At 38.6% G+C, this 14,827-nt stretch overlaps 1 protein-coding gene across 1 annotated transcript in view; it reads right to left on the reverse strand.

Moving 5' to 3' along the window:
• Positions 1-5,516: 5,516 nt before the first annotated feature.
• The window catches only part of LOC117292959 (serine/threonine-protein kinase/endoribonuclease IRE1-like), a gene marked incomplete in the record, with an annotated part of 24,051 nt that continues 14,740 nt past the window's right edge, over positions 5,517-14,827 (reverse strand). The window contains 10 exon segments of the mRNA XM_033775140.1: positions 5,517-6,511; positions 7,204-7,271; positions 7,393-7,516; positions 8,425-8,552; positions 10,067-10,205; positions 11,138-11,331; positions 11,781-11,937; positions 12,550-12,679; positions 13,800-13,975; positions 14,766-14,827. Coding sequence (XP_033631031.1) covers positions 6,302-6,511; positions 7,204-7,271; positions 7,393-7,516; positions 8,425-8,552; positions 10,067-10,205; positions 11,138-11,331; positions 11,781-11,937; positions 12,550-12,679; positions 13,800-13,975; positions 14,766-14,827 — 1,388 coding nt within the window.

Raw genomic sequence — 14,827 nt, forward strand, 5'->3', positions numbered from 1 at the left:
TTGGGCGCTAAAAAGGGATTCAAAATTCACAATAGTTAAGCCTTGCATTTCGGGTGAAATTGGGCTAAAAATTGTTAAAATCACAGGGGGTAATTGCCTTGCATTTTTGTTGAAATTGGGTTAAAGTAGACTTAAATCACAAGGGGTAGGCCTTGCATTTTTGTTGAAAGTTGGGCTAAAAACAAATAACATCCAAGGGGTTACATTGGGCTAAAAATTGATAAAATCACAAGGGGTAAGCCTTGCATTTTTGTTGAAATTGGGCTAAAAACAGATAAAATCACAAGGGGTAAGCCTTCCATTTTTGTTGAAATTGGGCTAAAAACATAAAATCACAAGGGGTTAGCCTTGCATTTTTGTTGAAATTGTGCAAAAAACTGATAAAATCACAAGGGGTAAGACTTGCATTTTTGTTGAAATTGGGCTAAAATGAGATTAAATCACAAGGGGTAAGACTTGCATTTTTTCGAATCTGGGCTAAAATCAGATAAAAATTACACGGGGTAAGACTTGCATTTTTGATAAAATTGGGCTTAAAACAGATAAAATCACAAGGGGTGAGCTTTGCATATTGGTTGAAATTTTGCAAAAAAATTGATAAAATCACAAGAGGTTAGCCTTGCATTTTTGTTGAAATTGGGCTCAAAACAGAGTAAATCACATGGGGTTAGCCTTGCATTTTTGTTGAAATTTGGCAAAAAAACTATAAAATCACAAGTGCTAAAAACAGATAAAATTTACAAGGGTTTAGCTTTGCATTTTGTTAAAATTTGGCAAAAAATCACAAGGGGTAAGCCTTGCATTTTTGTTGAAATTGGGCTACAAAGGGATAAAATCACAAGGGGGTAAGTCTTGCATTTCTGTTGAATTTGGGCTAAAAACATAAAATCACAAGGGGTTAGCCTTGCATTTTTGTTGAAATTGGGCAAAAAACTGATAAAATCACAAGGGGTAAGACTTGCATTTTTGTTGAAATTGGGCTAAAATGAGATTAAATCACAAGGGGTAAGACTTGCATTTTTTCGAATCTGGGCTAAAATCAGATAAAAATTACAAGGGGTAAGACTTGCATTTTTGATAAAATTGGGCTTAAAACAGATAAAATCACAAGGGGTGAGCTTTGCATATTGGTTGAAATTTTGCAAGAAAATTGATAAAATCACAAGAGGTTAGCCTTGTATTTTTGTTGAAATTGGGCTCAAAACAGAGTAAATCACATGGGGTTAGCCTTGCATTTTTGTTGAATTTGGGCTAAAAACAGATAAAATCACAAGGGGTAAGCCTTCCATTTTTGTTGAAATTGGGCTTAAAACAGATAAAATCACAAGGGGTAAGTCTTGCATTTCTGTTGAATTTGGGCTAAAAACAGATAAAATCACAAGGGGTAAGCCTTCCATTTTTGTTGAAATTGGGCTTAAAACAGATACAATCACAAGGGGTAAGTCTTGCAATTTGTTGAAAATGGACTAACAATTGATTAAATCACAAGGGGGTGAGTCTAGTGTTTTAGTTGGAATTGGGCTAAAATTGGACCTCTCCCGCGGCCATTGGTGTTTCTTGAACCGGTTCCCGACCGACGCAGGGCCATCCTGCAACAGCCTACACAAGTGGGGCTACCTGGCATCTCCGCTTTGTGACTGTGGTGAACCCCAGACGATGCGCTACATTATAGCCGACTGCCCACTCTCTCACCTTGATGGTGGCATCGAAGCCCTCAGCCTGGCTAAGGACCCAGCTATAAACTGGCTTATGGACTTCAGAATGAGATCAGCATAGCATTCGACATCATCACCATACAATGTCTCAAATCCCATATACATTGTGCCAGCCTGCAAAATCATATTAAGTAGTCACATGTACACACATAGGGTGCATTCAATTAGCTTCCCTGGGTCGACCCCGGTGCGTTCGAATAGCTTCGACGTCGTTCCAGGGGGTCACCCACGTCAGCCCCAAGTGCCCTGCTTGTGGAGTGGGTCATTTGGGGGCTGGCCCCAGGCGCATGGACGTCACCACGAGAGGGTGAGTGATCGTTCGATTAGCTCTTGTGTGAGCACCGCGGGGTTGACACGGGGAAGCTAATCAAACGCATACACAATTAACACAACACAGGGTCAGTTCCGTGTATGGCCAAGTGCCAAAACACACAACTGGTGCATTTGGATGGTTTTAAGTGGTTGGTCAACTCACTGGGACCAAGAGTGAGAGGGTTAATGGTGAGAAATAGATTGGAACCCAGTGAGCTGTTAATGTCATTTTTGAAGAGGAGAGCGAAGTCCTTGGGCTCACTGAACTATAATAAAAACACAAACAGTAGTCCATGTGTCTTATTTTGTGCTTTATTTCAACTCCAGTTGAAGTGTTATATCAAATAATATATTATATAAGTACAAATAAATAATCCAAGAATACTTAATAATACTAAGTATCATCCAGTAAAATATATTGTATACAAAATGTGATGCTTCTTCAGTGCAACCAATGAATGATGATTACTTCACTATTGAACAATACACATGATGCATGTATTTAAAGGAAAACAAATTCTTCACAGTTCATTGTAAATGATTAAAGACAGTAGACACTATTGATAATTGTCAAAGACAAGTCTTCTCACATGGTGTATCTCAACATATGCATAACAAAAAAACCAAAGTGAAAATTTGAGATCGATTGGTCGTCGAAGTTGCAAGATAATAATGAAAGAAAAAACACCCTTGTCACACTAAGTTGTGTGCTTTCACATGCTTGACTTCGAGAACTCAAATTCTTAATCTGAGGTCTTCGAAACCAAATTCGTGGAAAATTACTTCTTTCTCAAAAACTACGTCACTTCAGAGGGAGCCGTTTCCCACAATGTTTTATACTATCAACCTCTCCCCATTACTCGTTACCAAGTAAGGTTTTATGTTAATAATTATTTTGAGTAATTACCAATAGTGTCCACTGCCTTGAAAGTGTGATTTCAATTTTGTCTACGGATACCACCCTCAATATCTAGTGTTAGGGTTAGGGGTAACCCAACTCTGTTAGTGGTAAAGCAGCCAAGTTAGTCAGGTTATTGCAAAGAAGAAAATATAATGTTGCACTTTAATGACTGCATGAGTTTTTTTTGTAGCAACAACTACTTTATGCAATGATGAAAAGCAGCTTCAACAGTTCAGCACCAGCCACTCTTTCACTACAACTTAATTTGTTGCTCTGCCTAGCAATCATTCTGCGATATTTGTCTGCAAAAAATTCTATGAAGCTGTCTTTATGTTTATGGTATTGAAAAGTCAAAATAACGCAGACATAAACATGCAACCGAGGCATGCAACTTCTCGAATGATTTCCTCATTTTTGATTTCTCAGCTACACTGTTTGAAAACACTGTTTAAAAACACGGTACTTAGTCTTGCGAGGTTTTAAAAAAAATTGACAAACTGAACCTGCATGTCTGACATTCCGCATATGAGTTCAAACAAAATTTTTACCGGACTTCTGTTCATAATTAATTTTAAAAATCTTTAAAAAAATTGATATTAAAAATGGAATGCACTTGATTGATTGATTACTTATAAATTACATGGAATTCTTTTGACACAGACGTTACTTTTCTACCAATTTGAACAACCCAGCACCAAGATTTGATCATCAGTAATTGTTAAATTAAATCTGACTTCAAATCACTATCTTCCTCTACAGAACACTACAGTAATGTCACTTGGTATCAAGTTAGGTATGTCAAGGTTTGAAAATAAACTTTAATTTTACTCAGGAATCCACTATGGTTCCTGCTTTTGAAAAAGAAGGTGAGAGTTTATAGCCATTGGACCCTTTCGGTAAACAGTATTGTCCAAGGCCCACACTTCGTGTATCACAACTTCTATATCTAATAACAAACCTGTGAAAATTTGGGTTTAATTGGTCATCGGAGTCGGGAGAAAATAACGGGAAAACCCACCCTTGTATCCGCGCGTTTCGCCGTGTCATGACATGTGTTTAAAATAAATCCGTAATTCTTGTTAACGAGAATTGATATTGTTTTACTGTTTTCTCAAAAAGTAAAGCATTTCATGGAATAATATTTCAAGAGAAGTATTTCACCACTACCTTCTGTAAACCCTGTAACTTATTTGTAAATCTGTGAACTTTTTTTTTTTTCTGTACCGAAAGGGTCCAATGGCTTTAAGATAACATTGCAAATAATAAATACACATTCAAATAATATTTACACTCCTTTCAACACAGACGATAAACAAAAATTAATGAAAACGCGATCACTATGTGAGGTGAGTTGAATGTATTATAAGCTTGTGTCAACAATGTTCACGATTTAGGCACTGTTGCCAAATTGTTAGTTTATTAGAGTAAGGTGAGTTGATCGCATTATAAGCTAGTGCAAACACAAAGATATTGCAAACTGAGGTAGCCTTATATTATTCTATTAAACGGAAACGTTGCCTTGGATCGGGCGAGTTGGTCTATGAAAAGCGTTTGAAAATCGTTAATTATTATAAAATGCATTGGTTGGAAAGATGTTGTAAAAGTAGAATATAATGATCCACACAAAAATGCCTAGAAATTGCATGGTTTTCCTTAGACAAAACGCCATTTTGTGGAGTCAAATATTTTAATCAACAAAATGGCCGACTGTGTTAGTTCGCAAAATAAAAGGAAACCCACGCAATTTCGAGGCAAATTTTTGAGGATCATTATATTCCACTATTAGTCTAGACCAGATTTCCAAAAAGGGCTCTAGTTTATAAGGAAGTGAGCGGCATTTTTGAGTAAAAGTTGGTAACATACCTGATTTAACTAATTTAGGGGTGCTGAATCCGAAAATGGTGGATACCAAGAATTTTTTTAGTCCTTCAAATTGACATTGAAAGCACCTGTTGGTCCCTCTGAAAGTGCAATTTGATTGCAGATCTATCCAGTACACTCAAAAGTTTGTTACGGATACCTGACCTGCACCCGGGTACCTGCCCTGTATGGTATCCTGACAACATCAATATGGAACCACAGCAGAACCTGACTATTTTTCACGTGAGAAGTCCGTCGTCTGCTAGGTTTTCTGTATTGTTTTAAATTTGATTTTTCAGGGTGAAGGACTAAAAATTCTTGGTATCCGTCAATTTCGGATTCAGCACCCCCAAATTAGTTAAATCAGGTGTGTTACCAACTTTTACTCAAAGTTTTTTTTAAAATCTGGTCTAGACTACATTAAAACATCTTTCTAACCATATGCATTTCATACAAACAATTTCACACTTTTCATAGATCAACTCGACCGATCCAAGGTAACGTGTCCCTTTAAAAGAAAACAGAAGACCACCAGGCTTGTCCGGTTGAGAGTTTACTGGCCTGATGCTTAAATCGCTGGCCTCGGGTTTGTGGTATGGAAGTATGAGGAAGTTCCTGTTCCATTGTAAACCCTTCCTTACCCCATAGAACTTATGCACATGACGTCATTTCAGTACGGCGCCCTCGCCTTGAGGTCAAAAGGAGGTTGTTCATTGGCCAATCTATGTGCGTTTCGATTGTTTCGTCACCGTTTGACCTCAAAGATGGCGGCTGGATGACGTCAATGCATAAGGTCTATTGTCAAATGTGATGCCATCAAGCAACATGAGTCATTTGTCGAACCCAGGTAATTTTAAATGTTTTACTTATACAGTGTTCATATTAAAAGAGTGTTATCTTGATACCTCCTTTGGTTAAAAACTTTTGAAAGTTGAAACACCAAGAGAAGTGCAAGAATAAATCTGAGAAAAAGGGTTTCAAGTCGAGTTGTTAATTGGCACATTTTCTTTCAATGCTAATCTTAACCCTTCTCTGATGTAATTTATCAGGAAGAACGTTGGCAATATATAATAAGATATATTTTGGTATTTAAATTTCCCCCAAAATAATGGTGAAAACTTTGCCCCAGTTGGTCTGTTTTGGCTCGTTTCTCCAAACTGATATTTCCAAACAAATGACTTGTTTAGCTTGATCCATCTTAAGATGAATCCTGAGCTCTGTGCATCAGGTGTAGATTTAAAGATAACTACTACGGAACATACCTATGGGGAGCACCCACACTTTGACCTCCCTGCTTCACTGACCCTGGACATCTTTCCACCACCAGAGGGCCGATGTGACAAGGGCCCCATTTCATAGAGCTACTTTAGAATATAATTGCTTGACACATCTCTGCTAAGCAGAAATGAGCAGGATACCATTCACAAGTTGTACATGTTACATAGTACTTTGGCTGGTAACCTTATTCTGGTAAGCGGCTCTATGGAATCGGGCCCTGACCGACCCTCACATTTTACCTCATAATGAGTGGCACAGACTCCGTTTCCTGAGGTTGGGGATAGTACTTCTGGAAGACTCTTTCCTCACCGCAATGCTGACCTACGACCTTGTAGACGTGCAGAAGTAGTCTGGGGAAGCGCGATGTGAAATAGTAGATGAAGCCGTCTGGTACCGGACCCAACGACTCCTTGACCTCGTCTGGTAGCTCCCTGTAGTGGTGTTTCTATGGGAAACAAGTCAACTAGGAATTAGTGCCAGGAAAATAACCTTTTTAACCCAGCGATGGCATTTTTTTTATTAAAGCCTGGTTCATACCTCATGCGAATGCTTTGTGCAAAGCAAATTTTCTTGCATCACAATTAGAAGGGGAGCCCATAATGACTATTATGTCACCAAAATTTAGTTTGCATTTGTATTCGCATGAAGAACGAACCGGGCTCAACACATAATAATCTAGTTTGCATCCATTTCTGTGACTTTGCACAACAATCAACTAGACCTTCAAGAAAACACCATCTGCAATTTCTGCAAATTCGACACATTCCGTCAAGGCTTACAGCAACAGTTTTTTTGCCATCCACAATTAAAGACGGGAAAACGTTGCCAAGCAATGTCATTTCCATTATAGCACAAGATGTCTTTATGGAAAACCTCACTCAGTATCTCAAACGTCTTCAGACATTTTTTACAGATACAGACTATTTTGCAGAAACTAGTGAAGAAGGTTTGAATCGAATTGAATTGAGCTTGCCTCTGACCACAAATACCGAATTCCCATGAATATTCTTGTGATGTGATCGTTTAAATTGGATGTGAAGGAACTCTTGTAAGTAGTTCTAAGGGGTTTGGGATTTGTACACATTTTTTTATGTTAATGAAACTCAAACCTTTTTGAGATCCTCTCAAAGCACCTACCTTATTCCTCATTGCTCTGATTAGATCACGTACTGACTTCCCTTTGTAAGCTCGGAATTTACGAAGATCTGCAAAATAACAAAATGTTAGTTACATTTAGTAACGATGTGAAGGAAAAGAACATCATTGGTTATATGTAACGACCGATAATCGACTTGATTTTTAAGAGCGCATGGTTTATGTCCTCACCTGTTTGTAACTCTTCCGTTATATTTGCCCTCCAATCTTTCTTCACAACATCAGCTGCATTGGTTTCCAAGGCAACAAGCAAGGCACAATCGAGAGCTTCTTTCTCGATCCTATCACTGACATCCTAGTAAGAACAGTATAATAAACTTTCAAATTAACTTAATGGACCAAAGTAAAAGTAAATTCTGCAAATGTTTCTCGTTTGGATAAGAACTGATAAGCTCCTTTCCAAGAGATTGACTTGCCAGGAAATTCATGTGAAAACTTGTTTGACCTTTTGCCACTTGAATCATCCTTACTTGCAGCTAAAAGCTGAATTGCGAATGATGCATCTACATTGTACTCCAGATCAACCTGTACCTAAACACAAAGCATTGAAAGAGGATGAAAGATACAAGCACTCTGCAAACCTGCAGTGCAATGTCATAAAGTGAGTGCATATACACAGCACAGCTTTGTGCACAGTTGCTCCACCATACACAGACAGCTGAACGGTTCAGTGTGATTGATCAGCTATTCATAAATAACTCAGACAGTTTCGCTACTCCTATTGGTGGAGAGCGCGTCACATGGGGGTGTTTAAACGGTTGATAATGACCAGATGGGGCTGCTTATAACCGCTATTAGTAACGGCGCATAATCTATTTCTAAGCGCGTGCGCGTTATCTATTTCAAAGCGAGCGCGCGTACACACAACCAACGCGCATCAAACAGGTTCTTCACAAAGTAAAAAAAAAAAAACAAACCTTGATTTTTCAATTGTCAAAGTGTCTATATTTATTAAATGTTTGTTAACAAAAGGCCAATTATGAATGGGAATAAAAGAGTAGGGACCCGTTCTTAAACGTCCGTTTAAAACCTTGCAGGATCATTGCCGTGTGATAAAGGCCAAAGCCGTGAACAGCTGTTAAAGAACTCGTCGCTACCCTTTAACTCCCTTATTAATACTGGTAAATGTTGCAAGGAAAACAAGAGAGATTTAAACACTGAAAGTGCAAATCAACATAAAAAAAAGAATTTGTTTTTTTTTACCTGGAAGAACATGAGTTGTTTTTCTCGATTCCAGAAGAATGGATGTTTGAGGATGCTTTTTGAAACGGGTCTGTCTGCAGGCAGACGTTCAATCATCTGCGTAATTAGCTCCCTAGATATTAAATCATCTGGAAATGAACAGGAACAAAAAATCATAATTTTTTTACATTGAAATAATAGGAAAATCATAACTAAAAAAAAATTTCATTCAGAGACGGTTTTATTTCTACTGTGCCCAATTTCATGGCTCTGCTTACCGCCAAACTATGTGCTTATGATTACCATTCTCTGCTTACTGTTTAAATGCCGAATTTCTGCGCTAGATGTGTAAGGGTAGAATGCCTTGTAATGTGGAGTACGCATGTCAAAGCGAAACTTCCCTGCTAACTCTTAAGTAAATTCTTGCTATAGTTAGCAGTGCTATGAAATGGGAGACTTTTGGGACGCTTGGTGGCAGCAGACTTACCAGGTAAAATCCATTGTTCTCGGTCATGTGCGCACGCTCAGAACTACGTAAACAATGGAAATTTACCTGGTAAGTCTGCTGCCACTTCAGGGCTCGAATTTCACGCTGGACCGCAGGCCCGAGGCCAGTGATTTTAGCTTCGGTCCAGTAAACTTTATGCCGAACAAGTCCGGCGGTCTTGTGTTTTTTTTATGCATACTAATATAGTTACTATTACAAATAATTATATGAAATATATTATCTTTCATTAAAAAATGTATTTCAATCTCATTTAAAATAAAAGTTTTTGTTTTACTTGTCGTCAAATCAGTGTTCTGAGCACGCTTGCTGAACATCAATCCGTCCTTTTTTCACGTGCATCAGGCTGCATACAAGTTTTCCATTCAGTTTACTCATGCCCACACCTTGTACATCTAGTCTCAAACCATTTATGTTTATGCACCCGGGGAGTGAGCGAGCAGGGACGAGGGAGTAATGTGTTGGTACCCAGCGCGGCGGCACACCTTAGTACAGCCATGTTTGTTTACCACTGACCATGTGTAAAGTCTGTTACCTTACAAAGGAGTGTTGAATTTGCATTAAGAAGGTCTGGTTGCAATACCACACATCCCTGTGTTGCATGGATTAAAAGTAAGGTCTTGTTGCCAAACGTCTTGCTTAGTATGGCTACCAACAGTGATGAGCTTCTGACTACTGCTGTCAAATTTTTGGTCAATCTTTTTTTATGACGATCTTTTTATGAATGCTGCACGTTGCAGTGTTTTTTTGGTGATTTGCCTGTCAAATCAGAATTTTTTTTTTTGAGGCGGCGAGAATGACGTGAAGTAGGTATATGGAACTTTATTGATTGGGTTTCACAGCAAAAAAAAAGCCTCCTAAGGGATGAAAAAGGCCTGCTGTTCTATCGTGTTAACTTTTTTTTTTCCTAAAAAAATTTTGGTCTTGTAAAAAATCTTCCAGTCCAGTAAAAATTCTGAGCAACAAGCCCTGCGGTCTTGTGGATTTTTTCCCCAAATTCGAGCCCCGCACTTACCGTCCCAAAGTCTCCCAATGAATCCCTGATAAAAAGTTCCATGTTTGCTACACACAGCCCAAATAATTGGTTCTGATTTGATCCGCCCGTAACACAAATATTTAAAAGATAAGGACAACAAAAGATAAAAAACAAATTTTTACCTTGGGGAATTTTTTCTAGCGCTGATTTTCCAGCTAAGATGTTGGCCTGTCTGTGTAAGGCGTCACCGAACGGATGCTTGCCACCAGAAAGGATGTAATAAAACACACAGCCCAGAGAGAATATGTCTACGGCCGTCGTCTGTTTAATAGTACACACAAAGAAAAATATATTGTTAGTATTACTATGGACCTAATGCATATGACGTCATTATGAGGAAGGGCACCCTCGCCTAGAGGTCAAAAGGAGGTTGGTCATTGGCCAAACATGTGCGCAGTGCGTACAAATCTGCACATTTCTATTGTTTCACCACCGGTCTACCTCTCTGATGGTGGTTTGTTGATGTACATGCATCAGACCAATTCTTAAGTACAAATATGAGACGTTTGGACTGCATCAGGGATAAGAACTTCCATTTGTGTTTAAACCTACACCGCTTTGTGATATGCGCTGTATACTCCATGCTTTCCCCAAATCCTGCAGTAAAACAAAATTCACTGGCATACCACTCAGGCGGGATTTAAACCAACTACCCATCCGCCCATTATAGAGCAGATGTCCTTACCACTAAAAAAAGAATCTGAAAGCACCCGGTGATGAGCTACCAATTTATCTATAATAAATAGTTTCATTACAAAGTACAAAAATAAAACATCCTTTTCATCTGACAACTAACACCTGATATCTCCATGTTATTCCTTTTCCAAACAGTGGACTTAATTGGATCTTGCATAAACAATAGGGCTGCTGACTGCCTCAGGTAAGTTATATGCTCATCCATTAAATTTAATAAGCCATTTTGGGGTATGGTGGACACAGCACTATGACACTATTAGGTTTGGGTAAATTTGTCTGTATACACCCAAACCAGAGAGTGCACTCCTGTAGTGTCCTCCATGTCTCAAAAAGGCTAATGACCCAAGTCATTCACTGTTCATCCACTGGTGGAAAAGGATGTATAGGGTCTAAGTTTTTGTGGCGAAACTAAGAAAATCTGTAATGGAGCTTTCCCTTAATGTGCAGGTAACTTTGAAATCCCAATTTCTAAACACTTTGGTAAACAACAGACTTACTGTTCGTTCTTCACCGGTCAGCATTTCAGGAGCAATCCATCCATCTGTCCCCGCTGCCCCTGACCTCCTAGAGAATGACCTCCGACCTGCAGATAGCTTCTTGCAAAGTCCAAAGTCGGAGATCATGGCTTTGATCTGACCGTGTTGGTTCGGCTGGGATATTAAGACGTTGTGAGGTTTGATGTCTCTGTGAACTGAGATCGGAAAATTGTAATGCATTAGAAACAGTCCTGTGTAACCGTTTCTACAAACTAAGAACACAAATACAGAGTTGACATATAGGCAAAAGCCCCAGTTGCCCTGGTTTTGGCCTTAAGAGTCCCTATTATTTTCAATCTGACAACTCACTGTTAATAAAAATCATACTAGGTTCGGGACATTTACTTGCCACATGCGAGTGAAAACACAATTTTGCAAAATAAAATTCGCTTTGAAAATGGTGTGCATTATTACATGTGGGCTAGTGTAAAAACTTGCGGGCGGCCACAAATTTGTTCGGTCACCAAGTGATAAAAAAAAAGTTAAAGAGTGAAAATTGAATGAACCTTTGCAAACTGCCTACCCTGACATCAACCCCGACATCAACGCAAGGGCTCTTTAACACTGAAAGTAAAACAAAATCAAAACTGTTTTGGGTACCTACCTATGTTAAGTGAGTGAAGATGTGCCAGCCCTGCCGTTGCCTGATTTAAAACATCAGTTGTTTCTAGACTTTGAAAACTCTTCCTATTTTCTGCATATTCTTGTAACGTTGCTGTGCAAAGCTCCAAGGCAATGTATCGGAACTGTGGGTCTTCCTCCTATGAATAAATATTCATGGTACAATTCATTAAACTTCCTACTGTAAAAAACACAGTAGAGAAAGCTACATCCTTTCATTTAATTGTATAATTTTATTTTATTTTTTACTTATTTTAAATCTTTAGACATACACAATAGTTACAAGTTGTACAGGGGCTGTCAAGGTTAAAACAAAAGTATAAAAACTGTCATCAAAAGATGTGTAAAACCAGACCCCTGCCAACGATAAAAATATAATTGTACAATATAAAAAGGTGATTGCACTGAAACATTGTATTACATAAGATTGTTTCATTTTTCATCTGATAGCTTACTGATTATTAAGGTCATCCTAAAAACATTTTTTCTGTGAAATATTTCCCTCTGAAATCAAGTTATAGTCGAAATAACGTTAGGCTGAAAGCCTAAAAAAGTGCAATAGCTGATTTCGGTTGTGTGTTGAAAATTATGCTGGATTGTAATTTGTTTTGTATATGAATGAACACACAAAAACATGAACCCTGTTTGTGAAAATGTTGTCAGCTCTACCAATACTTTAAAGTTGTTGCTCATGAACAATCTGGAAATCAGACGAAAGTAGGAAAAGTAACCCCCATCTCCTTGATACTCACCATACAGAAGTAGCGGATTACGTTTGGATGTTCGTCAGACTCTCGGAGTAAATCTACTTCTCTATCTGCAAAACTAAAGCAGTCGGGTAGGATCCTCTTGACCGCTACATCACGATTATCAAACCGCCCTCTGAGAAAATGGAGTAGGGAGGGTGGAATTATTATATATGTGGTTTATATTTTAAGAGGTACCCATCTTCATTGCTGGGTCTGTTCATTCGCTTCATGTGGTATCGATGTCAAAACTTTTTTGCTCTGATTTTAGATCGCTGGATTGGTTACACTGTGGATAATGTAAATTGACTCAAACTAAAGAAGTATTTGAAATTTGCAGGTTTCGATACATTTATTTTTACTGGTATAAACACATTTTACATTTTAGCTTAAAAAAAAAACTTAGGCCACCAGCTATTCGTTTGCAAGGTCCCTTTGGTTAGTTTGCAACAGCTAATACTATTTTCTAACTTACAAGTTGTTGGGAACCTTTGAAAGGAAATAGACGAGGTTAACTCAAAAAGTTTGAAAACCTGAGGTGGTCGGAAATATGGTCAAACTTGAGTGCTGGGCGGGTTTTCTATTAGAGCCCAGGGTTAATGGCCATAAAGTTAGGAAGGTAGTGCATTCTGCTCCAACAACTAGGCTCCTACAGTGGATGATACTCAAGCCTACATCCTTACAGACTGTGAATGGGTAACCCTGTTTCAGCCCCAGGAGTTGGTGGCAATGTTTCCCTGTTAATTTGGGTCGATAGGCCTAATCAGTTAAAGGCAGTGGACACTATTGGTAATTGTCAAAGACTAGCCTTCACAGTTGGTGTATCTCAACATATGCATAAAATAACAAACCTGTGAAAATTTGAGCTCAATCGGTCGTCGCACTTGCGAGATAATAATGACAGAAAAAACACCCTTGTCACAAAGAGTTGTGAGCATTTAGATGGTTGATTTCGAGACCTCAAGTTCTAAATCTGAGGTCTTGAAATCAAATTCGTAGAAAATTACTTCTTTCTCGAAAACTATGGCACTTCAGAGGGAGCCGTTTCTCACAATGTTTTATACCATCAACCTCTCCCCATTACTCGTCACCAAGAAAGGTTTTATGCTAATAACTATTTTGAGTTATTACCAATAGTGTCCACTGCCTTTAAGTCTACAGCCCTCACCTTTTAGTGGCCGTCTGGCTATGTGAGTTGGCAGTTGGGAGATAACTCATAACAAATTGAAAAAAAAATAAAATAATAAAACACCTACTTGTAGACAAATGTGCCCTCGCATCCTTGACCCAGGATCTCCTTGGGGTTGAACATGATCTTCCCAACCTTGGAGTACCCCTCTGGAATATCATCGGCTGAACCGTCTACGCTGCTTGCCTGGCTCTGATTGGATGTTTGCGCTGAACGCGGCTGGTTCGACACAATCACCACTGGCTACAAAGACAACAAAATAAAAATGCGTCAAATAAAAAAAAAAGTCCATGTCCATTCCCAATATCGGTAATGATATTCTTCAATGGCACAATGTTTGAGTTAAGGTTTTCAAAAGACTGTGCAAGGCTAGGCTTTCACATTATTATTTTTTTTCCAACGTGTAAAGGAAACAAAATGGTGGATTTTTAAAGAGGTTCAAATGTTCACAAACATGGCTGACGGGCACAGTCTATAGACCTTTCCATGCAATCCAAGCTAGCTGCCACGGACGGCCGAATGTTTAGTAAAACACTAAATGTGACCCACTCTGTGAAATTGAGTCACATGTCGCCCAATGCAATAATAAGTTATGGACAGTTCAATGTGGAAAATGTCTAATTTGTATCCTTTTGCACACAATGGTAGTTTAAAATATCATTTTACTTGTAATTCGTTTTTCACAAAAAATGGTCTAGTGGCTAATTTCAAATGGGAGTAACCCAGAAACGCGATACACCCCAAAGCTTAGACACATACCAAATTACTGCTGCTGATGTGTTCTTTCTACCCATGCATATAACTCAATTCCTAAAATTGCCTACATCTGACTCATTTTCACAGAGCGGGTCACAAATTGCATAAAGCTGTTTAGCAGAAGACACTGCTTAGCAAAATTCTATGCTAAACATAAATTGGTTGGGGCACCAGTCACAACAATGTTTAACTTGATGGACTTTTTGAGCAAGGGGATAAGTTTTGAACGACTGCAGAAATATTTGATGTCCAACATCTCACAAATTTGAGGACTTACCCTAGGAATAAAGTAAAAGAGTGCCAAGATGCCGAACAGCAGAGTGAGAATCCCTCCCACAA

This window comes from Asterias rubens, chromosome 7, assembly GCF_902459465.1.
Source record: "Asterias rubens chromosome 7, eAstRub1.3, whole genome shotgun sequence".
Lineage (NCBI taxonomy): Eukaryota > Metazoa > Echinodermata > Asteroidea > Forcipulatida > Asteriidae > Asterias > Asterias rubens.